Source organism: Vulpes vulpes, chromosome 14 (assembly GCF_048418805.1).
Source record: "Vulpes vulpes isolate BD-2025 chromosome 14, VulVul3, whole genome shotgun sequence".
Lineage (NCBI taxonomy): Eukaryota > Metazoa > Chordata > Mammalia > Carnivora > Canidae > Vulpes > Vulpes vulpes.
This window is the reverse complement of record NC_132793.1, coordinates 109,471,939-109,495,710: the sequence shown is the minus strand read 5'-3', so window position 1 is coordinate 109,495,710 and position 23,772 is coordinate 109,471,939. Positions and strand designations below refer to the sequence as shown.

Genomic DNA, 23,772 nt, shown 5'->3' with positions numbered 1-23,772 from the left:
GAGAAGCAGGCTCCATGCACCAGGAGCCCGATGTGGGATTCGATCCTGGGTCTCCAGGATCGCACCCTGGGCCAAAGGCAGGCGCTAAACCGCTGCACCACCCAGGGATCCCTGAGCAAAAGAATCTTAAGCAGGCTCCACACCCAGCACAGAGCCAGACATGGGGCTCGACCCTAAGGTCATGACCTGAGCCGAAATCAAGAGTCAGACATTTAACTGAGCTGCCCAGGTGCCCCTGGTGCAATTTGGTTTTGAAGAACTCATTCTGGGTTTGGTATAGAAAGAGTATCGTAGGGGTACCCAGCTGGCTCAGTGTGTAGAGCACATGGCTATTAATCTCAGGGTCATGAATTCAAGCCCCACTTTGGGTGTGGAGCCTACTTTAAAAAAAAAAAAAAAAAGAGGGATCCTTGGGTGGCGCAGCAGTTTGGCGCCTGCCTTTGGCCCAGGGCGCGATCCTGGAGACCCAGGATCGAGTCCCACGTCGGGCTCCCGGTGCATGGAGCCTGCTTCTCCCTCTGCCTGTCTCTCTGTCTCTCTCTCTCTCTCTCTCTCTCTCTCTGTGACTATCATAAATAAATAAATAAATAAATTTAAAAAAGAAAAAAAAAGAAAGAAAATATTGTTGGGGCAAGAGAGAAAGCCATACTTCCAAGCAGTAGTTTTTGAGTTTTATTTTGAGGGGAGATAAATAGGACTTGCTGCTGGATGGCGAAGAAGAGGTAGGATAGAAAGAAATCAGGGGGGATCCCTGGGTGGCGCAGCGGTTTGGCGCCTGCCTTTGGCCCAGGGCGCGATCCTGGAGACCCAGGATCGAGTCCCACGTCGGGCTCCCGGTGCATGGAGCCTGCTTCTCCCTCTGCCTGTGTCTCTGCCTCTCTCTCTATCTCTCTGTGACTATCATAAATAAATAAAAAAAATTTAAAAAAAAAAAAAAAAAAAAAAAGGGATCCCTGGGTGGCGCAGCGGTTTGGCGCCTGCCTTTGGCCCAGGGCGCGATCCTGGAGACCCGGGATCGAATCCCACATCGGGCTCCCGGTGCATGGAGCCTGCTTCTCCCTCTGCCTGTGTCTCTGCCTCTCTCTCTCTCTCTCTGTGACTATCATAAATAAATAAAAAAAAAAAAAAAAAAAAGAAAGAAATCAGGGACCACCTACACTTTTGGCTTGAGTAGTTTTCTATGTACAAGCCACAAGAAACAAGTAAACATCACTAGGGGTAGAGTGCAAGAAAGTAGACCTATAGGACCTGCTGTGCAGGTGCTGAGTAGACCCCCATCCACCTGTTATCTAGAATATACCCAATAAGCATCAGCTGTTATGGAGCTGAATGCAGCATGGGACCCTGGAATGGAAAAAGGACATAAGCTAAAAATCCAGAAAACCTGGGATTGCTTCCTAGTAATGTACTGGTGCTGGATTCTTGGTTTTAGGAGCACAGGAGTTGAGCCCTACTGTATGGAGTGGGAAAGCCCACCCTGTGGGCCCAGATGCTGATGATGGCTGGATAGATTCTGGAGAGAATTTTCTTCAAGCTGATTCTTTGTTATCAGGGAATCTTAAGTGGGTCACCTACTGAGAGCGGGCCTAGTGAGGTTCAAGGAGAGAGAAGGTGTGAGAGTGAGTGAGGGGATGGGCTGTCCTTGGGTTAATACGAAGGATACACTCAGGTTAGGGTCATGAATTTATTGTGAGACAATGCAGCATGGTCTCCACCCCCCTTCAGCCACTTTGAGCAGCATGAATAGAGTGAAGGGTTGAATTTAACCAGTGTTGGGGTTTTACCGGGTGAAATGGTAGAGAATTGGAGGTGTGAGTGAGGGAATGATTTATAATGTTAAACCAAGGCTTTAAGCTGGGTGAAGGAGGTCAGGACACAGGGAAAGGTAAGGGACAGGTGTTAGGGTTACGATAGGGTTGAAGAAAGGGTGAGCTAGATGCTCGGGGAAGGTCGGTGTTTGGAGAACCCATGCTTGGCTATGAGACTAAAAAGAGGCACAATTACTAGGAAAGAGCATGTCTAGGACCTGATCACGTGTGTGGGATGCCCAGGTGAGTTGGATGACAGGGTCAAAGGAGAAAAGGCAGACAGGACGCTGAGAGGTTAGGGTGTGGATGTAGAGCTGTTGGGAGTTAGGACCAAGGAAGCACACAAGGTCACTGGCCGGTGAGTGCTGGCTGGAGCTAGACTCTGGAATCTGAATGGGTGGCTCCAGGCCCTCACCAGTCCCTGCTACAGTCATCACCTTACTGCACGTGTAGGTCATCAGGGACACTGTGGATACTGAGGGCTTCTTGCACTGTGGTTTTCCTTCTGTGTGTTATTTGCTAAGCTTTAAGTGCCCTGATGACAAGGACCATTTTTTCTCTCTGCATGTCTTCAGTACCTAGACCAGCACCTGATTCTTATGTGTGCTGCACTGTGTATGTGTGCTTAGTTGTGGTGTTGTGTACCTATGTAGTACATGTGTGTTGAATTGAGCTTCCCATCAATATATCTGTGGATTTGGAAACCGTGGAAATGGATGGCTTGATTTTTCAGATAGAGGGCTGGTGGGGGCAAGGGATTGTGTGCCCAGCATACTCTGTGACCTTTAGTAGAGATTCTCTGGGTGTCTGTATCCCTTTATTATGCATTTGTGTATCTGTCTATATCGTTGCCTTGGGCATTGATAACAAAGATGGCTGTGTTTTGTTGCTTGATTTCTTCTTTGTAGTCAAAGCACCTGTCAGCTTTTCCTCCTCCTTCCTTGACTCCCACGGAATATGATCTGTGGCATTATTTGTCATGATATATGGTAAATAGGGGCTCCTCCAGGAGTTCTTGGTTCCTTACATTCTTCTTTGCCATTGTGTTAAGTGTACTACAGGTGTGCTTGCTTCCTGCAAGGGAGAGCTCTACTTAGACTATCCCTGGGCAATGTATTTTTACAGCTTTTCATATAAGCAGTGAAGAACTAGAAGTTTTATATAGACTCATCCAGAAGCCCTCAGGGTGTTTATAATCTCAAATGTGGCTATTCATTAGTGCGCTCACATTTTCATATTAAATATTTATTTGATAAGATATTTTTTTAAAGGATATGTGAAAAATTCTTTCTTTTTTTTTAAACATTTATTTATTTATTTATGATAGACATAGAGAGAGAGGCAGAGACACAGCAGTAGGGAGAAGTAGGCTCCATGTGGGGAACCCGACGTGGGACTCGATCCTGGGACTCCAGGATCGCGCCCTGGACCAAAGGCAGGCGCCAAACCGCTGAGCCACCCAGGGATCCCCGTGAAAAATTATTTCAATACAGTTTGGGAAAGCTATAAATTAACCTGTAGTGTTTCAGTAGTGACTTTATATGAAAATCACTATTAACCCTTCTTAATCTTTTGCCTAATTTAGGATCTTTTAAAAAAATTTAGCATTATTTGATAAAGGGTGAATATTTTATTTTAGGATCCCCTTTTCAACTTTTAAAAAGTAGTTTTAAAAAACCTACTCTGAAGAAAATATTGAGAAGTGCAAAAATTGCTAATAATGCCATCACTAATATAAGTATAGTGAACATTTTGATGTATTTATTTTAGCTTCTCTATTTAGATCTGTATTGACTCTTACAAAACACTGGCTGGTTTACTTTACAACCCGTTCATAATCAAAAATATATTAAGAGCAATTTTGTGTCATTAAATTTTTCTCAGCCTTTCATGTTGAACATATGCATAGAATTCCATGGTAAGGTGGATGCATGTGTGAAATCAGTTTTCTCCTGTTTCAGATGCCAACAGTTCTCTGCTTTCCCTTTTGTCAGTCCTGCCGGGATGAACATCTGTATGAATAAATCTTTGAACATATTCCTGAATATTTCCTAAGAAAAGATTATTATCAGTAGAATGACTTGTTTTTAAATTTTTGTATTGTTTATTTTCTAGAAATAATGTAGCAATTTATGCTCCAAGTAGTAATATATGAGAATATCCATTTACTTTTTCTTTTTCTTTTTTTTTTTTTTCCCCCAATTTTCTAGCACTGGATGAAAACAAACAGAAAAGCAGTCTCTGTGATAGTTACCTCTGCCTTCCCAAGTAATGGAAAAGAAATAGTGTCTCACTGTTTTAATTTGCCTTTTATTAGGCTTTCTGTGAAGAGTTGGAATCAATGATACAGGAACAGTTTAAGAAGGGGAAGAATCCCACGGGCCTATTGGCATTACAGCAGATTGCAGATTTTATGACTACGAACGTACCGAATGTCTATCCTGCAGCTCCACAAGGAGGGATGGCTGCCTTAAACATGAGTGAGTAGTTGCTGACTCTATATACATGTTCTATCATTTTATAGGTTAAATTTCCTGATAGTTTCTCAAGTGAAATAGATCTGTGTACAGTGTAATACATACAATTGAGTTTTTTTTTTTTAAGTTTTTTTTTTTTTTTTAATTTATTTATTCAGAGAGAGAGAGAGAGACTGAGAGGCAGAGACACAGGCAGAGGGAGAAGCAGACTCCATCCAGGGAGCCTGACGTGGGACTTGATCCTGGGTCTCCAGGATCAGACCTCGGGCTGCAGGTGGCGCTAAACCACTGTGCCACCGGGGGTGCCCTACAATTGAGTTTTTAAAAAATTAATATTTTCCCTATAGTGAATGATAGGCTGTAAGTCTGAAAATGTTTTGAATGTAGAGGACTCCTCCCCCCGCCCTTTTTTTTAAAGATTTTATTTATTTATTCATTCATAAGAGACACAAAGAGAGAGGCAGAGACATAGGCAGAGGGAGAAGCAGGCTCCATATGGGGAGCCCAGTGTGGGATTCCATCCCAGGACTCCAGGATCACGCCCTGAACCAAAGGCAGATGCTGAACCACTGAGCCGACCCACATATCCTGAGGGCTCTCTTTTTTTTTTAATTTATTTTTTTAAATGATTTTATTTATTTGAGAGAGAGAGTGCACACATATGCACAGCGGGAGAAGCAGACTCCCCACTGAGCAGGGAGCCTAAGACGTGGGACTCCATCCCAGCACCCTGAGATCATGACCTGAAACCAAGTGTTAAGCTTCACTTAACCCACTAAATCACTCCAGGTACCTCTAGATGGCTCTCTTTTTTTATGAGCCAAAGGGACTGTTATTTCTCAGGCAGATGACTTTTTATGTGGTTTCTCAGACCCTTTGTGAACTAAAATTCATCAGAAACTATGTTTGTGGAGTAGCACATCAATTTTGCCTGAACTTATTTCAGCCAGGCCAGCATTTCTTATCCATTATTCCTTACTGCTGCTAAAAGGGTGAGGAACAGAGAAACTTCTGTGGAAATGGGGCCACCTCCTTCCCCATCACTCATTGCATGTTCCAGGGAAACCTCTTGCCCTCTACATTCAAACCTCTTGCTAAACTATTTTATTTATTTATTTATTTTTAATTTTTTTTTTTTAAATTTATGATAGTCATACAGAGAGAGAGAGAGAGATGCAGAGACATAGGCAGAGGGAGAAGCAGGCTCCATGCACCAGGAGCCTGACGTGGGATTCAATCCCAGGATCGTGCCCTGGGCCAAAGGCAGGCGCCAAACCGCTGCGCCACCCAGGGATCCCCGCTAAACTATTTTAGATGTAGCCCTCTACATTCAAACCTCTTGCTAAACTATTTGTAGATGACCTGTTTCTGGGTCAGAGTTTCACACATAGCAGAGCAGTTTAGTCACTATGATCTACTGAAATCAGGCATGCACACGAGAAAAGGAGCTTTCCCTCAACTTTTTTTTTTGGTTACCCAGTGGTACGGTTTATATGAGAAAGGTAACACTTTTCAAAATAAGAAGTTGGTTTCCTGTCATTGTTATTTTTAGTATTATTTTGAACTCATAGATTTAAATATTTTAATGTGTTGCAGAACATTGCGGTTATCTTTTCTGATGAGTGGAAGTCCCTCCAAGTTGACCCCCGAGGAAGGTCTTTGACTTTCCAAGCTATCCCCCGTGAGGAGATACTCTGGGCTTACCAAGTATATTTCCTGCCCCAGGTCTGGAATCGGCCATTTCAAAAAGAAATCTTTATTTCTTTTTGTGGGAGATAGAAATTAGTCTGGGTGCTAGGGATGGTCATTGCTACTGCGTTAGTCATTCTTTCTAGGCCTCTTTAATAGAAAGAACTAGGAAGTCTAGTATTCCCTTGTGAATTATGTTGCATATTGTTGGCACATTGGAATTTTAAGTATATAGTGGCATTATACCCATAAGTCAGTGCTAAGAGATTTTTACCCAATCTCTTCTAATACTTACTCTCCTTGGGCAGCCCCGGTGGCTCAGCGGTTTAGCGCCGCCTTCAGCCCAGGGCGTGATCCTGGAGACCCGAGATCAAGTCCCATGTTGGGCTCCCTGCATGGAGCCTGCTTCTCCCTCCGCCTGTGTCTCTGCCTCTGTCTCTCTCTCTCTCTCTCTGTGTCTCTCATGAATAAATAAATAAAATCTTAAAAAAAAGAAAAATACTTACTCTCCTCTCTTCCACCATAAGAATTCTGATTTTTAAGGACAACCAGGAATAACAAAACCAGAATATTACATAATCACTCATTTGTTTTCCCATATATCAACACACAATACCGATAACTCTACCAACAGTATGTTCTCTCTTCATGATTGAAAATAGTTACATTCTGTTATCAGAGCATACCACCATTGGAAGATGTGATCTCCCTCTTATAATGCTCATTTAGTATTATAATTAATAACTTAATTCTGTAATAAATACATATTTAATGCTCATCACCGTCCTCCTATCAGTGTTATTGATAACTCCTATTGTAGTTATTTTGGTTTATCTGAAGTGCCTTCTTTAATAGCCTTCTCAGAAAATGCTTATGGAAACAATACTCTGAGTTCTTGCATGCTGTGGCCTTATAGGTCAGTATGAATTTGGTTTGGTTAGTTGGGGTATAAGACCTTAGACTCAGATTTCCTATATTATGTATCTTAAATAGGTAATTAATTTTTTTCTGGCTCAAAGCATTGCTACTAAAATTGAAGAGAATCTTTCCATGTAAGTGACTTGGTCTCTTTTCCTGGATGTTCAGAGTACTTTTCTTTAGAGTCCAGTAGTTTTACCAGAATATGTCTTAGCATCCATCGGTCTTCCTGGGTTAATTTTCTCAGATGACACATACTTTTTTCAGATCTTTTGTATTATAGCAACATGGAATTGGTTTTTAGCATTTATTCTGTTCCCTTTTGTTTGTTACTGCTCAGATGCTGTTAGTTACATGTTGGAGTTTGTCTTCTTTAACTGTCACTTGTTCTCAAGTCCTGTTTATTGCTTCATTTCTTTAGGATTTACGAAAATTTTGCTTTTCATGTTCTTTTCTCCTACTGTGAGTTTAGTATTTATTTATTTATTTTTTATTTTTTAAATTTTTTTTTAATTTTTATTTATTTATGATAGTCACACACACACAGAGAGAGAGGCAGAGACACAGGCAGAGGGAGAAGCAGGCTCCATGCACCGGGAGCCCAATGTGGGATTCGATCCCGGGTCTCCAGGATCGCGCCCTGGGCCAAAGGCAGGCGCCAAACTGCTGCGCCACCCAGGGATCCCTAGTATTTATTTTTAAAATTATTTTTTCATTTACATCTAATTCCTTTTATGTCCTAGCCCTCATTTCTGAGTTTTTCTAATTATACTAAATGCTACCATATATTTTATGAATTTCTTAATATCTTTCTTTACCATGTTATGAAATAATAGGTTTTATAGTTTTCATCTGTTTTGTGGATATGTCTTTCTTGTGTTTTCCTTATTTGTAGGGATGTGATTCTGCTCTCCTTAATATAATTTTTGTATGGTATTTGATCATGATATTTTTCTATTAATTTTTTAAAAGATTTTTATTTATTTTTTAAGATGCATAGATATCTTTTTTTTTTAATTTTATTTATTCATGAGAGACAGAGAGAGAGAGCCAGAGATAGAGGCAGAAGCAGGCTCCCTCTGGGGAGCCTGATGTGGGACTTATCCAGCGATCCCGGGATCATACCCTGAGTCAAAGGCAGATCAACCGTTGAGCCACCCAGGCATCCCTTATTTATTTGTTTTAGAGAGAGCATGACTAGGGGAAGGGAGGGGCAGAGGGAGAGGGAGAAGGACAAGCAGACTGCCCATTTAGCATGGAGCCCACTTGGCTACTCAGTTCCAGGACCCTGAAATCATTACCCCAGCTGAAGTCAGATGCTTAACCACTAAGCCACCCAGGCACTCCCTTTCCTGTTAGTTTTTAAATGAGGTTAATTTTCTTGGAGGATTCTGGTTCAGGAAAACTCTCCTAATGTTACGTCTCTAGAGCTCCCTCTTCTGTTGTTTTGTGAAGTGCTAAAAAATATGGCAGTTTATTGAACCAGTCAGGTTCATTCCCTTTCCTTGCTTTTATCTGGACTCTTCTGTTTTCCTTATAGTTCTGTGCGAGTCAGTTTGGGTTCTAATTACCACAGATTTCTTAGTGTGAGACTTTGTCCTGAAAGTCCACTTTAAATGGTTAATTTGGAGAATTTTTAAGGCTTTAAGTGTGCAGAACACTTGGTTTCAGCTATTGTTCCCAAATTGGCCTTCTGAGCTTTGTAGTGAGTTTCTGATGGTTCTTTTGGGAGTTTGGCAAATGGTCCATGGTTCCTACAGAGATGCTGATATCGTGCACTCTGTGTCAACCCTACCCAATGATAGTTTCAGTTTTGTGTGTCTACCTTATTACCTAGTGTTGTAGAAATCATCCGTAGATTTTTGGGTTTGATATCTTAGTTGGTCTAGGTAATTCTTTTGTGCAGGGTTGGGATAGAGATTTAATAAGATTTAAAAACTATACTGTTACTGCCACCATCTTCTGAAAATCTTCTAAAAAACATTTTTTAAGAATTAAAGATCTGTAGTAGATGATTGACCTATGTTAAGATAATAGGTGATTTTTTACATTATTCTCTGTATTTTTCTATATGCTTAAGGTGTTTATAATTAACAAGAAAAGATTCAGGACGCCTGGGTGGCTTGGTGGTTGAGCATCTGCCTTTGGCTTAGGGCATGATCCTGGGTCCGGGATTGAGTCTCACATCAGGCTCCCTGCAAGGTGCCTGTTTCTCCCTCTGCTGGTGTCTCTGCCTCTCTCTGTGTGTCTCTTATGAATAAATAAATAAAATCTTTAAAAAAAAATTTCAAATCTAGCAACATGTAATGAGGAATCATGCAAATACCTTTATTTTTCTTTCTTTTCTGTACGTATGTTTTTGTTTTTTTCCTTTTTCTTGCCTTATTGCATGGGTGAGAATCCCCAGTACAGTAATCAGTAAGAATGCCAGAGTATACATCCCTGTATAGTTCCTGATTTTGTGGAGAAAAACATTCAGTCTTTCATCATATTTAATGTTAGTGGTAGGTTTTTTGTGGATGTCCCTTATCAAGTTGAGGACATTATTTTTTGCTCCTGATTTGTGGAGAGGTTTTATCCTAAATGGATATTGAATTTTGTAAAATGTTCTTTCTGTATCTATTAAAATGATCCCATGGTTTTTTTTTCTTTAGTTAAATGTAGTGAATTATATTTATTGCTGTTTGAATGGTGAACCAATTTTATATACCTGAGATAATTCCCCCCCCCCCATCATGATGTGTTATTCTGTTTATTACTGGACTATTTGCTTAAATTTTGTTAAGTAATTTTTAGCCTGTATTCACGAGAGAGATTGGTCTGTGTTTTCTCTTGTGATTCATGTAACATAATGTCTTTGTATAGTTTTGATATCAAGGTAACCCTGGGTCTGATAGAGTGAATTGGAAGGTGTTTCTGGAAGAGTCTGTGTAGAATTTTTGGGAAGAGGGAATCCCTGGGTGGCTCAGTGGTTTAGCGCCTGCCTTTGGCTCAGGGCATGATCCTGGAGTCTCAGGATCGAGTCCCACATCGGGCTCTCTCCATGGAGCCTGCTTCTCCCTCTGCCCCTGTCTTTGCCTCTCTCTCTCTCTGTGTCTTTCATGAATAAATAAATAAATAAAATCTTTAAAAAAAAGAATTTTTGGGAAGAGTTTGTATAGAATTGGTATTTCTTACTTGTATGTGTGGTAGAATTCACAGTGATGTCATCTGGGCCTGGAGTTTTGTTTTTTTTTTTGTTTTTTTTTTTTTTAAGATTTTATTTATTTATTTTAGAGAGGGAGCTCCTTTGGGGGGAAAGTGGAGGGGAAAGGAGGGGGAAAGAATACCAAGTGGACTCTGCCCTAAGGCACAGAGCCCCATGTGGGGCTCAATCCCACAACCCAGAGATCATAGCCTGAGCCAAAATCAAGACTGAGATGCCTTAACCCACTGAGCCACCCCTTGGCCAGGAGTTTTCTTTATGGAAATGTTTTTAACTGTAAATTCAGCTTAATGGAAACAGGACTATTCAGTATGTCTGTTTCTTCTGGAGTGAGCTTTTTGTGTCTTTCTAGGATTTTGTCTATTTTGTGTAAGTTAAAATATTTGCTGATATAGTTGTTCTTATTATCCTTTTAATGTCTGTAGGTCTATAGTGATGTCCCCTCTCCATTGCTTCATACTGGTAACTTCTACCTCTGCTGTGTTTTGTTGGAGTCTGCCTAGAGGTGTATTTTGTGTTTCATTTCCTTTTATTTCGTTATTTTGTTTTTAATCTTCTTTAAATGCATTTTCCTCTTTTTTTTTTAAAATAGATTTATTTATTTTTGAGAGAGAGAGAGAGAATGTGAGCAAGTGGGAGGGGGGCAGTCAGAGGGAGAGGGAAAAAGAATCATCCAGCAGACTGAGCATGGAGCCTGAACATGGGGGCTGTATCATATGACCCTGAGATGATGACCTGAGCCTAAACCAAGAGTCTGATGCTTGATAGAACCATCCAGGCACCCCACTTCTGTTACTTTTGTTTGATTGATACTTCTTTTTTTTCTTATTCTTTTTGGATTCAGTTTTCTTTCTTTTCTTTTTTCAGTTTCATAAGGTAGAACCTAGATCATTTTTCTAAAAACTCTTCTGATATCTAGTTTACTACTCTAAATTTCTTTCTGTGCATTGTTTTACTGCATCCCACAAATTTTGCTACTGTTTTTTTTTTTTTCATTTTTAACTTAATTGTGTTAACGTTGGGGAACATGATCTTTATGAAATAGTCTCTGAAGCTTTCAAGACTTACTGCACAGCCTGTGTGGCTGTGGAAGTGGAAGATTAATAGCTCAGGATTATTATTTGTCATATATTTGGTTTTTTTTAATTGCATATGACTTTATTATTTTTTTAAAAGATTTTTTTTATTCATGAGAGACACATACACACAGAGAGAGAGAGAGAGAGGCAGAGACACAGGCAGAGGGAGAAGCAGGCTCCATGTGGGGAGCCTGATGTAGGACTCGATCCCGGGTCTCCAGGATCATGCCCTGGGCTGAATGCGGCGCTAAACCTCTGGACCACCGGGGCTGCCCTATTTGTCTTATATTTGATAAGAAATAGTAAGTGTTTGAGTTTGTTTCTCTTCTATTTCAGGTCTTGGTATGGTGACTCCTGTGAATGACCTAAGAGGATCTGACTCCATCGCTTATGACAAAGGGGAGAAATTATTGAGATGTAAGCTGGCAGCATTTTACCGACTGGCAGATCTCTTTGGATGGTCTCAGCTTATCTACAATCATATCACAGTAAGTATTAAATGGAGTAGTAATTGAGTGGTAAATGGAATATTAAGAGTCTGGCACCATCTCTTCCCGATGAAAAGAAGCTGAAGTAAATCTTAGAACACCTTCTTTTTGATTGCTGACTGCAGAGTATAATAATCTGAGAATTATGTAGTTTGAATTAAAAATTATGAGGGCAGTAAACTCCTTTCTAACCTAAAACTCCATTCTAACCTAATAAATGAGTGTTTACCGAAGTAAAGTGGTCCTCTATTACCTGGGGGATCACTTTCTGTGGTTTCAGTGGAACATGCAGTCCACCAGTCCAGAAGCACGTGGTCCTCCTCCTGGTGTATTGTCAGAGGGTCAGGAGTAGCCTCATGCTGCATCACATGCTCACATCATTCCCCTCCTACATCTCCTCACATCATTACAAGAAGGGTGAGCACAGGACAGAGACATTTTGAGAGCGAGAGACCACATTCACACAGCTTTCATTGCAGTGTATTATTAGACTTATTCTGGTTTATTATTAGTTATTGTTATTAATCTCCTGTGCCTAATTTATAAAAACTTTTTTTTTTAAGATTTTATTTATTTTATTTTTTTCATGAGAGACACAGAGACAGAGAGAGGTAGAGACAGAGGCAGAGGGAGAAGCAGGCTCCATGAAGGGAGCCCGATGTGGGACTTGATCCCAGGACTCCAGGATCATGCCCTGGGCCAAAGGCAGACGCTCAACCACTGAGCCACCCAGGGATCCCCCTGTGCTTAATTTATAAATTAAACTTTACCACAGTTTCATATCCATGGGAGAGAACAATGTATGTAGGATTTGGTACTGTCTGTGGCTTCAGGCACCCACTAGAGGGGTCTTGGAATGTCTCTCCCAGGGATAAGGGGGAACTAGTGTATAAGCAGTTACCCAAAACCTTTTTATTCCTGGAAACCTAAGAATGAGGATTTTTTCTTTCCTATTCTGACCCAAGCTTTCAATTTCTCATAGTTTTTTTTCTTTACTCCAGTTTTAGTTATTTTTAACATTATTAGGACTTCTGTTTTTTTCTTGGAGTAAATATTTACTGGGTGTCTGCTGTAAATACTGATTCTATACCAAGCATTGTTCTAACTCTGGGGTTCTATTTGTGAGGCAAATCCTGCCTTTGTGGCTCTTCCTTTCTTCATCCAAAGCCACTGGCCCATATCCACTCTCTGTTTGGTCCAGCTCAGTACATCCTGTCAGTAACACTCCCTGCCAGTCCTGTGCTATACCTTCTGGCACCTGAGCACTGGAGCTTGTGCAGAGAGCCTTCACAGAACTTGTTGGCTTTCTCCACAGACTACAGCCAGAGCTTCAAATGGACCTGCAGCACTACCTGGCACTGTAGGATGTCTCACTTAGAAGCTCACTGATATATATCTGCTCTGTCGACTGTCTTCAAAACTCCTGACTTTTAGCAAATGAGCACAGTGTGTCACAGAGCAAATGGGAGCACTTCACTACCTACTTCCTGCCTATAGCCAAACTTTGTTTCCCAGTTGGAGTTTCACCCCCTGCTGCCTTTTTAGATTCCCTTTTTTTTTTTTTTTTTTTTGCCTTTTTAGATTCCTAATGCATTGTCAGGTTTCTGTTTTCTTCTCTGCTCTTTTATAGAGATAATCTCTTTCTTTGACTTTGAAACTTGTTCCAGTCTCTGTTTCTTCATTTGATTTCTGTTATTGGAAATTAATCTAACGCCTACTTCTAGTAATACGTGTACCTCACATGGATGTCTAAAGAAGTTCGTCCGCCCAACACTCTTACCTCCCTTGAGGCAGCTGGTGTTAACGGCATTTAGATTGTTTTACCCTTTTCTCCATAGACAGCACACATGTAGGTGATTTTCCCATGTGGACTCAGAGTGGTGCCTGCATTGTAGACTGCGGGGAATGCTAAGCCTCTGAGGAGGAGGTTCAGAACCTATCTCTGTGGCTGGTACACTGTGCTTCCAGGGCGTCATATGGGTCTTTGGCAGAGAGGCTGCGTTACCCTCCCCTCTCTCTTACCCACGTTGCTGTTAAAGTTTGCTTTTCAGCATGCAAACCTGGCCCTGACATATCTACACTGTTAGGTCTGTTGGAAGTTACCTCCACCCCAGCAGACCTGCTTCATATCCTCCAAAGCAGTCACTGTCATCCATACTTTGCATCTGCTTATTTCCCATCCATCTCCACTCACAGGAGTATTGACTCTGTTGGTTTCTGTCATGTCCCCAAGACTATGAGCTGTGCTGGGTGTATAATAGGCACACAACAAACCAAAATCTGGCCTCTAAGAATATCAAATGAGAACTCCATGGTGCCATTTGATACTTGGTTAAGGGGTCCACTTAGCTTACCAGAGTGCCATTTCTGATCTGGTGCCTGCATGAAGACTGCTGGCATCTCTTACTGATTGTATTTGACAGAGTGCTCTATGTTCAGACTTAATGCCCCATGGTTGGCTAAAAATTAGTTCCATGAAAATGTTACATGTCTAATCAGCAATGTAATTCTTGGCTTTACTAACAGCTTCGCGTTCTCGGGGAGTTTAAGATGCTGTTGAAATAAGTTTAAATTTCTGAAATGGCTATTCCCACACACTGCCCCCTTTAGTTAAGATTTGGCAGAATTAAAACATTAGTCAGATGTTCCTTCTTCTGTAGATGATCTATGTGGCCTTTAATACTGAGTAAAAAAGATATTTAAGCACAAAAGTATTTCCTGTATCTTGTGAACTGGAGAATCTTTGAGGGAGAAATTTTTTTTGAACTATTTATGGCATTCATTTTTTGTTTTACAATCTAAGTGTTACCATATAAACTCTTACCAGAAAAGAAACACTAACAGTGTTTGTCCATGCAACTAAAATGTGCTCATAGCTCATTGTGCCCTTTCTTTGAAAGAGGGCCATGAGGATTTTCTGCTGAAGGAAGTTAAGGGTGTTAGTAGGTGTTAGAGGATTGGAGATGATTGTCTGAATTGGATTTCTGTCTTTATGATGGCATCCGGTTTCGAGAAGCTTTGGGGTGTGTCAGAAGCCAGGGTGGCCCGGTTAGCACATGAGCTGGACTTTTCCTCATGATGGCACTTAGTGGATGCTGAGACCTTTCTATCTCTGAATGCCTCGTGGCAGTAGTGGAGCACTAGGTTCAGTCCCTGTGTGGACTCAGGGAGTGCTAAACCTCTGAGGAGGAGGTGTGGAGCCCACCTTTGTGACCAGTGCACTGTGCTTCTGGGATGTGGTATGGATCTTTGCCAGAGATGCCGTATTTGGCATGTTTGGTTTTCAGGGAATGACCTTAAAATCTGCGACATGAGTGCTCAGTCCTTGTGGACAGGCAAGGGGCGTCTGGTGTGTGGGAAGACATGCATTGAGGGTAGCACCAGCCTGTTGGAAACTCACTTGCAGAGATCCTTTGCTCTTGTTTCACTTCATACCTATATTTAGTACCTTTACCTTTATTTTTAAAATATTTATTTATTTTAGAGAGAGTGTATGCATGTGGAGGGAGGGGAGAGGCAGGGAAAGGCAGGAGAGGAAGAGAGAGAAAATTAAGCAGGCTGCACACTCTGCACAGAGCCTGATGTGGGTCTGTTCTCACAGCCCTGAGATCATGACCTGAGCAGAAATCACGAATCAGATGCTTAACCAAATGAGCTATGCAGGTGCCTCAGCACTTTTTCCTTTTTTTGCTTCAGTCTCAGAAAATTATATATTTTAAGCTTTTTCCATTAGAATATGTAGATTTGCTAGGCTCTTTTTTTTTTTAAGATTTATTTATTTTATTTGAGAGAGAGCGAGTGTGAGCTGGGGCAAAGGGAGAGGGAGAAGCAGACTCGATGCTGAGCAGGGAGCCCAATGTGGGGCTCCATCCAGGACCCTGGGATTGTGACCTGAGTTGAAGGCAGATGCTTCACTGTTTGAGCCTCCCAGGTGCCTGTTAGTTTTGTTTTAGATAGTTAAAAAGATGCATGCTTTTTAAAATACAAGAACAAACTTTAGAAATAAGCCTAACTAACTCACTGTTAATGGGAAAATATTTTCAGAAAGGGTGGAAACCACATGTGCATTTTTGAAACAAACTAAGAGCAGAGAATGGATAACAGGGACTTAAAGTGAATGGATATCATGGAGGTGAATATATCATGGAGGTGAATTTAGAACGAGCTCATTCGTGATTTACTACTGCTGCTCCTACTATCACTAATAATAGTACTCCTGGGGAGATGCCATTTTCTCTTTATTGTGAGTGTGAGCTCTTTTTTTTTTTTTTAATTTTTTTATTTATTTATGATAGTCACAGAGAGAGAGAGAGAGGCAGAGTCATAGGCAGAGGGAGAAGCAGGCTCCATGCACCGGGAGCCCGATGTGGGATTCGATCCCGGGTCTCCAGGATTGCGCCCTGGGCCAAAGGCAGGTGCCAAACCGCTGCGCCACCCAGGGATCCCAGTGAGTGTGAGCTCTTATCATCCCCTCCTTACCCTAGGGGTAAGGAGACCAGGAAGCCAGGGTCCCCAAAGCAGCATAGCCCCCTACTTGGCAGAGCTAGGATTTCACTAAGGTCTTACATGATTGTGGATCTGTGTCATACTATGCCAAGCAAATCACATGGGTTTAGACGAAGGTGACATGAGAAGGTAGGATCATTTCAGGTATCTGAGAACTAAATTGTAGAAGTGGTGGATTGAGTTTGTTCTGTGTTGCATACTAGAAAGAATGATGAAAAACTCAGGAAGACAGATTTCTGCTCAGTGTGAGAGAGAATGTTTGATGACCAGGTCTCTAGCTTTATTTCCGTCTGTACCCCAGCCCCTGTAATGGAGCTGGTGGTTCAGTGACTCTTTGCTGAATGAGGAAATGCAGAGGCAGAGAGGATGTGGTGAGTGTCCCATCACCACACCTGCCCAGCAGACCCCATATGTGCTTCTGTTTGGGTCATTACAGAAGTCACTACACCAGTTGGGAAGTTGGGCTAAACACTGTAAGTCCTTTTCCACAAACACTTCACTGTACCTGCCCCACCCCCATTGGGGTTCTTTGCCCAAGCAGTGAACACCTGCTAATATAATGTCTCCCAAAATCATCATAAAAACTACACTTCAGGGTGCCTGGGTAACTCAGTTGAGCATCTGCCTTTAGCTCAGGTTATGATGCCAAGGTCCTGGGATCGAGTTCTGCTCGGGCTCCCTGCTGAGCCAGGAGCCTGCTTCTCCCTCTCCCCCCCCCCCCCCGCCCCTCCCCTTGCTGTGTTCGCTCACTCTCTCGCTCTCTTTCTGTCAAGTAAATAAAATAAAAAAACTAAACTGATTTTTGGAGGGCAGGACTCTTTTGTTCTATTGTGTTACTGGCATCTAGCACTTAGTACCTGCATCTAGCAGGTACATAGTATGTGCCACGTCTGTACTGAATGAATTGTGGACAGGAAGCGATTGAGGAAGGAGCCAGCTGGCTGTGAGCACAATGATGTGGTGTGGTAGAGACTTTTTGAAGTCAACCAGGCAATAAGGAGGGGCTCCCTGTTTGTCATTGTTGTGATCGTTTACTATCCTGCAGGTTTTGGTTTCATGTGATACTGTGTTGGTAGCCACCAAGTATTTTCTTTATAAAGTCCGTTGTCATGAATGTGACCAATGTGCACTTTCTGTACCTGAGAAGTTACTACCTGCAATGGTAGAAAGTTTCCAGTACCTCTTGATTCTGTGACAGGCACTGTACTTACGTGCTTTCCTCTGTAGTTCACTGAATGCACACAGTAGAGTTTGTGGATGGAAAGAGATGCAAATAATTTCAATTGGATTTTTTAGCTGAGTCAATAATTTTTCTTACAGACCAGAGTGAGCTCCGAGCAGGAACATTTCCTCATTGTTCCCTTTGGACTTCTCTATAGTGAAGTGACTGCATCCAGTTTGGTAAGAATATCCTTTTCCTCTTGGGCATCATGTGTGTTTAGGCCATAGTCGATAATTAAACACCTTTCAATCCCAGAATGAAAAATAAGTTTATGTTTTGTGTGATAAATTCAGAAAAAAGCTTTAGAATTTGTTATAAACACTTAAAACTTTGGTTTAAATAATTTCTTAGAAGGGTAATTTGAAATCCTCGACATTTAAATTTTTTATTTGCGTATTTTCAGGTTAAAATCAATTTACAAGGAGATGTAGTAGATCGTGGAAGTACTAACCTAGGAGTAAATCAAGCTGGCTTCGTGTTACACTCTGCCATTTATGCTGCGCGACCAGATGTGAAGTGTGTTGTGCATATTCATATACCAGCAGGAGCTGCGGTGAGTGTGCTGCTCTGGTAGCAACTCCGATTTTAAAATTATTTAGTGGAAGGCACTTCACATTTCCTTGTAATTGTGCTCTCTTGAGGCAACATGTCAATAAGCCAATTTTGTTGGAGTAAAGTTTTTTTTTTTTTTTTAACTAAGTTTGACTTTCTTAAAAGAATTTTTTTTGGGACGCCTGGGTAGCTCAGTGGTTGAGCATCTGCCTTCGGCTGAGGGCATGATCCTGGGGTCCTGGGATTGAGTCCCACATCAGGTTCCCTGCGGGAAGCCTGCTTCTCCCTCTACCCAGGTCTTTGCCTCTCTGTGTCTTTCATGAATAAATAACATCTTAAAAAATTTTTTCTTTTCTTTTAAGGGGTCCATACACTATCTAGTTTTTGGAAAACCTGTGTGAGTCTGAAAGTGTCCACTAGACTTAATAGAAAATCAGCATGCTGAGGGTGAGGTCAAACTTCAGGGTATAGAAGACTGCTGGGATCTGCAGAGAGACTGCACAGACACCTCATCTGGGAAGAGGGTAGGACAGGAGGAAGAGAGGGGCTCAGGCAGGCTGTGGGGGGAGGGTGCTGTGGGCTCAGGGAAGGCCTGGGGGATGCAGGAAACCTAAGCCTGCTGATGGTCTGTGGGGAAGAGCCAGGTATGGGAGGGAGAGGTTGAGGCGTAGAGGCCCTTAGATGTCTGCATAGAGCCTGCAGACGCTGAGGCTGGGTCAAGATAGGAAGGAAGGGGCTGTTGCAAGGAGAAGGCACAACCCTTATACATAGCTGTTAGGAGATCTGGCCTCCAAGCCTGGAGCCCAGAGGCTGCCTCAGCCTGGTCACAAAGCCCAGGCCCTTCTGGTGCCAGCAACCCACACCTCCCAGCATGAAAACGCGATTCGGGTTGTTGGTACAGTCATGTGACAGGGAACCATGATGACTATACCACACATGACCTTGTGGATTCAGTAATGGTGAATTTTAATCTATCTTGATGTTTTAATGTCATGTATATTGGGTTATTTTAATGAATGTTAGATCTATCTGGCTTTTTAAAAAAATTTTGAACATGTGGTTCTAAATGTCAACATGAGTTTTATTTTATTAGCTCCATCATTTTCTGAAATTTTTTTCTAAAAAAAAAAATGCATGTTCTTCCAACCACAAAAGTTGGAAAAGTCCATGCATTTTAACGAACCAGTAGAGGTACCTTTGAGAATATGGTTGCAAACAGCTTACCATGTAATTTGTTTTAAAACATACCAAATCACTTCACTTGGAAAGTTCTTTTCCCAGGAGGGCTGATGCCATGAAAGGGATTAAATGTGCCATCTTTTTTGAGTCTTCTAGTTGCACCTTTGTGTGCAGTTGTTCCCCTGTGAGTGCTGTTGAAATCTTTGGAGCCTGTTAGTCTAGGTAGAAAACCTTCAAAATTAACACGTTTTAAGTTCAGTTTGGGAAAGTTAAGGAAACTTAAGGGTTATATGAACACTTAGATTGTTTTACTTCAGTAGAAAAGGAATTATACAGCATGATTATTGTAAACTTCAGAAATTGGCGTTTATCTACATTTCAGGTTTCAATTTCACCTGCATCCTTAGAGGAAAAGTGCATCAGAACCTTACAGCATTTCTAAAACCTCTCTTTGCAGGGTCATGACTCACTCAAAGGGAACTGTAGGGCCTGGCTTGTCTTGGTGTGAAGCCTGAGCTCATACAGGGTCATGATCAGTGTGGGAGAAGTCTAGAAAGCTGTGGAGTTTCTTCTGAGGCTCTCCCAGGGTAGCAAGCAATGCCTTTGACTTTTAAGTGTTAGCCCCCCCAAGTAAGGTTCATCCTAAGTTTATAGTTTTATTTCTGAGAAGAGAACAGAATGAAATATGTTCCCCTTTTTATTTCTTTGAGGAAAGCATTTGCTACATCATCAGTGTGTGGCTGTCACTTTGCCTTCATTCATGTTGACTGCTTGTTCTCTAGGTCTCTGCGATGAAATGCGGCCTCTTACCAATCTCCCCAGAGGCACTTTCCCTTGGAGAAGTGGCTTACCATGATTATCATGGGATTCTGGTTGATGAGGAGGAAAAAGTATTAATTCAGAAAAATTTGGGGCCTAAAAGCAAGGTCAGTAGGCATTTAATCTGGTGCTTAATTTGTAGAGGAAAGAAAAAAGTCAAAGTAGCAGTCTTCTTGTGTAGCTCCCTCGAGCTTTCGTATTTCCTGGCAGGTTCTTATTCTCCGGAATCACGGGCTGGTGTCTGTCGGAGAGAGCGTTGAGGAGGCCTTCTACTACATACATAACTTGGTGGTCGCATGTGAGATCCAGGTAGGCGGCAGCCTCCCTCTGCAGCCTGTGGCTTCTCTGAGTGTTTGCAGGGTTCTTGTTGATTTTTGATACTTGTTTTGTAGGAATGAGTCTTTGCTAACCTCTTTGTCCGAGATGAGCCTAGTGGATTTGAATATTGACCAGAGCAAATGCCCTTTCACTGATTTAAGTTATCAAATGATTACTGGACTTTTTGTTTTTAGTTTTATATTATTCAAATACATGAGTCACCACCATTTATGGAGTACTAGTGTGTGCCAGCCCTGGTATCAGGTGCTTTATTTACGTGTGCCCCCCCATGACACTGTTCGTGGAAAAGCAGGTACAGAGAAGGAGAGACTTGCCCACTGTCCTGTGGTGGTGGGTGACACTGAGCCAGCTCTGCTCAACCTCAAGTTTGTACTCCCGGGTGGTAACTTGACATGCATCTGAGCAGTCCTGCAAGTCCTCAGGCTCCTTCCAAGCATGAGCGTGTAGTATTTTTGTTTTCTAAAGAACTTTCAAAAGTGACCTTGTATATGGATAGCCTGTTGCTGTCCATCCTGCATTTTTTATTCTTACACTCTTAGAAATTTGGTTTCTGTTTGAGTAATCTCTTGTAGTCAGCTGATCTGATCGTCTTGCCCTCAGTAAGGAACTCAAACTATACTGTTTGCTTGTTTTGAAAAGGTTCGAACTCTGGCCAGTGCAGGAGGGCCAGACAATTTAGTCCTCCTGGATCCTGGCAAGTACAAAGCCAAATCGCGTTCCCCGGGGTCCCCGACAGGGGAGGGCACCGGCTCACCTCCCAAGTGGCAGATTGGCGAGCAGGAGTTTGAAGCCCTCATGCGGATGCTGGATAATCTGGTAAGAATGTTGGTACCACATGATGGTAAAGCTTTTTTTCTGAAAGCAGCAGCGTTGGTGTTTTTATAGCAAGTAAAATTGCTGTCTTCATGCAGTATCTGAATGCTTTCACCCTCAAAAATCATACAGAAGCACCAGGGTAATTGAACTCCGAAGCTAAGTCACTGTAAAATATAAAGAGGAGGGTTTCTTGTGTTCCTGTGTGGTTCAAAAGGAATCTCCTTTGGATGAGGTTGGGGCAAGAGCACAGAGCTTGCTCTGCTCTGAAGTGGGCTACTGGGTAACTGGCTCCTGGAGCAGCAGTCAGCTCAGTACCCATCTTCCTACAAACAAGCCATGGGATGGGGGTGGGGAAGCTAGCCACGTTTTGCTTTTTAGCAGCAAGTTCTAGCCACGTGTGGCCTGACTACTGTGTTCCACAGACATTTGCTGCTGATTTACTGTGTGGGAGACCCTTCTCCCATGGTGCAGTGACCCGGAGCCCAGCACAACACAGAAACTGGGCCTGGTGTTACAGCATAATTGGGATGTTTGGGTGGTACCCAGCAGGGTGCAGTCTGTGCTAGAGGGTTCAGTGAGCAGTCTCCTCCTTTGGCAGGGATTGGGGTGGGGGGGAACTATGTGGGTGGCACTTAGAAATGACCTCAAAGAGTAGGTAAAATTGTGGTAGGCTGAGTTGGCAGAAGGAAGATGTCTGCGCAATGAAGATGCCACAGTGGGGATGGGGGTGGGGTGGGGATTTGCCTTCCAGGGTGGCCACGTCTCTGGTGTGAGCAGGTTCTTTGCATATTCAGAACAAGGTATTGTAGGACAAATGATAACGGGCCCTATTGCCTGCTGCAATGTCACACTGTTTTGATGGAGTTCAGAGAGTCCATCATCTTGCCATGTGACATTAGGCAATGGAGACAGGAGGACCTGTCTCAGGAGTGTGGGACTGAGAAGCTGTAGGAAGGGCTGAAGTCGGGGATCCCTGGGTGGCTCAGGGGTTTAGCACCACCGTCAGCCCAGGGCGTGATCCTGGAGTCCCAGGATCGAGTGCCACATTGGGCTCCCTCCATGGAGCCTGCTTCTCCCTCTGCCTCTGTCTCTGCCTCTGCCTCTGCCTCTCTCTCTGTGTGTCTCTCATGAATAAATAAATATTAAAAAAAAAAAAAGGAAGGGCTGAAGTCCCCATGTGTGTCTGTGGCTGTGCTGGGAACTGTAGATGGCAGTACAGGACCACTGGTACACAGTCTAGCCTAAACTGAGGAAGTCCTGACTATTAGACCAGGTCATAGATGGGAGGGGTGGCTTCAGAAGGCAGGGAGTTTAACTTTCTAGAAGATTGTGGAACCAAAAGAATTCAAGGATCTGATTCAGGATGTGCTAAGTGTCTTCAGGAGCTGGATTTGGTTAGTCAGGGAGGAGTGAACAGAGAAAGCAGAATCTTCCGTAACTTCTGAATTCATTGGACCAGTAAAGATGGGTTGCATTGGGGCACCTGGGTGGCTCAGCGGTTGAACATCTGCCTTTGGCTCAGGTCGTGATCCTGGGGTCCTGGGATCGAGTCCCACATTAGACTCCCCATGGGGAGACTGCTTTTCCCTCCGCCTTTGTCTCTGCCTCTCTCTTTATGTCTCTTGGGAATAAATAAAATCTTAAAAAAAAAAAAAAGATGGGTTGCATTAACTGACCATCTACTGTTGAGCCTAAAGCCATTAACAGGATACGAGGAATGCATGACTTCATCAGGAAGAGGGATACACAATTCCAGATGCAGCCAAGTATTTGGGATGTGGGTTCTAACAGAGCATAGTGAGGGCCTTATAGGCAGAGATGGGGCACAGGCCAGGACTGCTTGTGGGAAGCAGGTGGAGGAAGGAAGCTCCCTAAGAAGGTGGAAGAAGCAGCTGGAGTTGGGTGGGGGGAGTGGCCCAGGTATCAGCATTGGGTGGCAGGTTCCCTCAAGGGGCCTGGTGAAGCAAGGAGCGCGGGGCAGTGGCTTCTCCTCCTGGCAGGTACTCTGATGGCTCACTGCTCTGTGACCTAAACATTAGGTAGGGAAGAGAGAGGACTAAGAATCAAGAACACCAGCCCCCACATTTTCTAGAAGGTGGAGAGAAATCAGAATAATAATTCTGATTCTGGCAATAATTCTAATTTGCTACAGGGAGAGAAAGGATGAAAGATGAATAGTGAAGTGCTCATTACAGGGGTGTTGTGTTCAGCGTCCCTACTGCACACGGTCATTGCTGTCATTTTTGATATGAGAAGGCTATGTAGTGTATAAAAAATAGTAATTGGGATTATAGTCCAGTTTTTTAAAGATTTTATTTATTTGACAGAGAGTAGGGAGCCCCACTGAGCAGGGACCTGACATGGGCCTCCATCTTAGGACCCTGAGATCGTGACCTGAGCCAAAGGCAGAAGCTTAACCGGCTGAGCCCTCCAGGCGCCCCTATAGTCCATGTTTTAACGTAGCATTCTGATTAACCATGTATGTTATGCACATAGTTGAGCAGGGTAGATAATAGTTGAAGATTCTTATAGTGTAAGAAGTATTTTTTTTTTAAAGATTTAAAAAATCTTCACAAGAGACACACAGAGAGAAAGAGGCAGAGACACAGGCAGAGGGAGAAGCAGGCTCCATGAAGGGAGCCCAACGTGGGACTCGATCCTGAGTCTCCAGGATC

The 23,772-nt window shown here is 42.6% G+C and overlaps 1 protein-coding gene across 50 annotated transcripts in view; it reads left to right on the top strand.

Moving 5' to 3' along the window:
* ADD1 (adducin 1) overlaps positions 1 to 23,772 on the top strand; it is an 89,293-nt gene that overhangs the window by 47,031 nt on the left and 18,490 nt on the right. For all 50 annotated transcript variants that reach the window (XR_011997152.1, XR_011997149.1, XR_011997148.1 and 47 more), the window contains 7 exons: positions 4,126 to 4,288; positions 11,513 to 11,664; positions 17,491 to 17,571; positions 17,796 to 17,945; positions 19,906 to 20,049; positions 20,153 to 20,251; positions 20,921 to 21,097. Coding sequence is in view for 41 of the 50 variants with exons in the window: in XM_072737652.1 (XP_072593753.1) it covers positions 4,126 to 4,288; positions 11,513 to 11,664; positions 17,491 to 17,571; positions 17,796 to 17,945; positions 19,906 to 20,049; positions 20,153 to 20,251; positions 20,921 to 21,097 (966 nt within the window). In the remaining 9 variants the exon portion in view is untranslated. The remainder of the gene's footprint in view (positions 1 to 4,125; positions 4,289 to 11,512; positions 11,665 to 17,490; positions 17,572 to 17,795; positions 17,946 to 19,905; positions 20,050 to 20,152; positions 20,252 to 20,920; positions 21,098 to 23,772) is intronic.